Source organism: Centruroides sculpturatus, unplaced genomic scaffold (assembly GCF_000671375.1).
Source record: "Centruroides sculpturatus isolate CEXI.00-Female unplaced genomic scaffold, Cexi_2.0 scaffold2263, whole genome shotgun sequence".
NCBI lineage: Eukaryota > Metazoa > Arthropoda > Arachnida > Scorpiones > Buthidae > Centruroides > Centruroides sculpturatus.
This window is the reverse complement of record NW_019386422.1, coordinates 366-2,236: the sequence shown is the minus strand read 5'-3', so window position 1 is coordinate 2,236 and position 1,871 is coordinate 366. Positions and strand designations below refer to the sequence as shown.

Here is a 1,871-nt window from a genome sequence, read left to right as displayed (position 1 = left end):
TTTTTTCTTTAAATTGCAAATTGAATTATTAAAGGATGGCGGCAACTGGTAGATACGAATTAGAATCTAATCCTCAGAAAAAGGTTATCCATGTGAGAACTCCTATTGAGAAACTGAGATATCAATGTCTCCAAAGAGGAGTTAATGGTATCAAGACATTAGGAAGGTATTCATTTTTAAGTGATATATAAAAATAAATGTTTAATATTTATAAACATATACAAAAATATAAATGTAAATAAATATTTATTTATTTTCTATAGAACATTTCGTATTATGGATGATAACAGAGATAAAAAATTGGATAAAGCAGAATTTGAAAAAGGATTGCACGACTATGGAGTTAATTTAGAACATGATGATGTTGATGCTCTTTTTTCAGAATTTGATAAAGGTGGAAGTGGTACAATAGATTTTAATGAATTTCTTTTATCTCTGAGAGTAAGTAAAAAACATTTCATTTATCAATTTCCAAATAAATATTCTTAATAGAAGTAATTTTAATCGTGGTGATAGTAATAAGAGTCAATAAATAATGGTAATATAAAATAATATATTTGTCAAAAAGTACTAGAATAAAATGTTTTCAATTAGTTTATTTTTAATTTGGCTCTTAAAAAAGTTTATAGTATAAATTTTTTTAATTTGAAATAATTTTATCAGCTGTTTTAAAATAAAACCTAGACTAATTCATATACCTTTGTGTCCTTATTATTAATTTATTATATGTGTCTACTAGAACATATTGTATTAGTAGGACTTATTTTACTGGTGTCCGGGTTCTGCGAATTGAGGAAATCTCTATTGTTTACCTGTGAAACAGATATAGACACTTATATAATGAAAAACTAGACTAATTCTTGAATTAAAATATAAAANGTGTGGATGCACAGAACTTTGTAATCTGCTTACCCGAGAAAGAATTATTATTATTATTTATTATTATTGAAAATAGTTCTAACTTTTAAAAATAAATGTTTTTTAACTTCTAAAGGCACCTCCAAAACAAGAACCAAGGACAATTGAAAATACCAGAGAACCAGATGAAACTTTTGTTGATGGTGAAGATGAAGAGGTAAGTATTTTTTCTTTTAAAAATAAATAAATATAATAAAATCCACTTGTTATATATAATTGCTTTGGTATTCCCTACATCAATGATTCTCAAACGGTTAATGCAGCACTCTGGTGTGGAAGAGATTGTTAAATGTATTGTGAATATTATAAAAATAGGTATATTTTTAAAATATATTTGTATAAAGACTATTACATCCCTGATAACTAATAGCTAGATTAGTTCTTAGAGTAACAGTTATTATTGTACACAGTTACTTATAATTAAAAATACAGTAAAATCTTCATTAACAGACACTTCCAAATAGCCGACAGTTCTACTTAACAGACATTTTTACAATCCCTAGACCCTTCAAATAGGACATCTATTATATTTACCTCTAAATAATGCCATTGTCCATAACTAATCTTATGAAAATGCAATGTCTTGCCTTTAATATTCTGAAAGAATGAATAATGTACGAAATATTCTAAATGAAAACAAAGAATTGTTTAAAATACAGTACTTTTTCAGACAACAAATTTTAACTGTAGATGTTAAATAAAGACTGGCTTAAAATAGGAATAGGAGAGAAGTGCAGGTTATAAGAAGTCAAACAATATTCTTTATCTGTTAGAGAAGTTTAATCTGGTTAAGTTATCAATTACCATTTATTGTCATACATATTAATGTTATGTCTTATTGTTGGAATTAAGCTTATGATATCAAAAAAAACTATAAAGTTTTTCAGTTATTTATTCATTTGACAAGAACTGTAGTATACTAATAATGAAAAAGAAACTTAAGATCATAAATG

At 25.5% G+C, this 1,871-nt stretch overlaps 1 protein-coding gene across 1 annotated transcript; it reads left to right on the top strand.

Moving 5' to 3' along the window:
- LOC111614919 (calcyphosin-like protein) lies at positions 1–1,075 on the top strand (the record flags this gene model as incomplete). Its single annotated transcript, XM_023356292.1, has 3 exons — positions 1–166; positions 264–441; positions 995–1,075. Coding segments are annotated over exons 1-3 (390 nt in total), but the record flags the coding sequence as incomplete, so codon positions are not given.
- Positions 1,076–1,871: the final 796 nt, after the last annotated feature.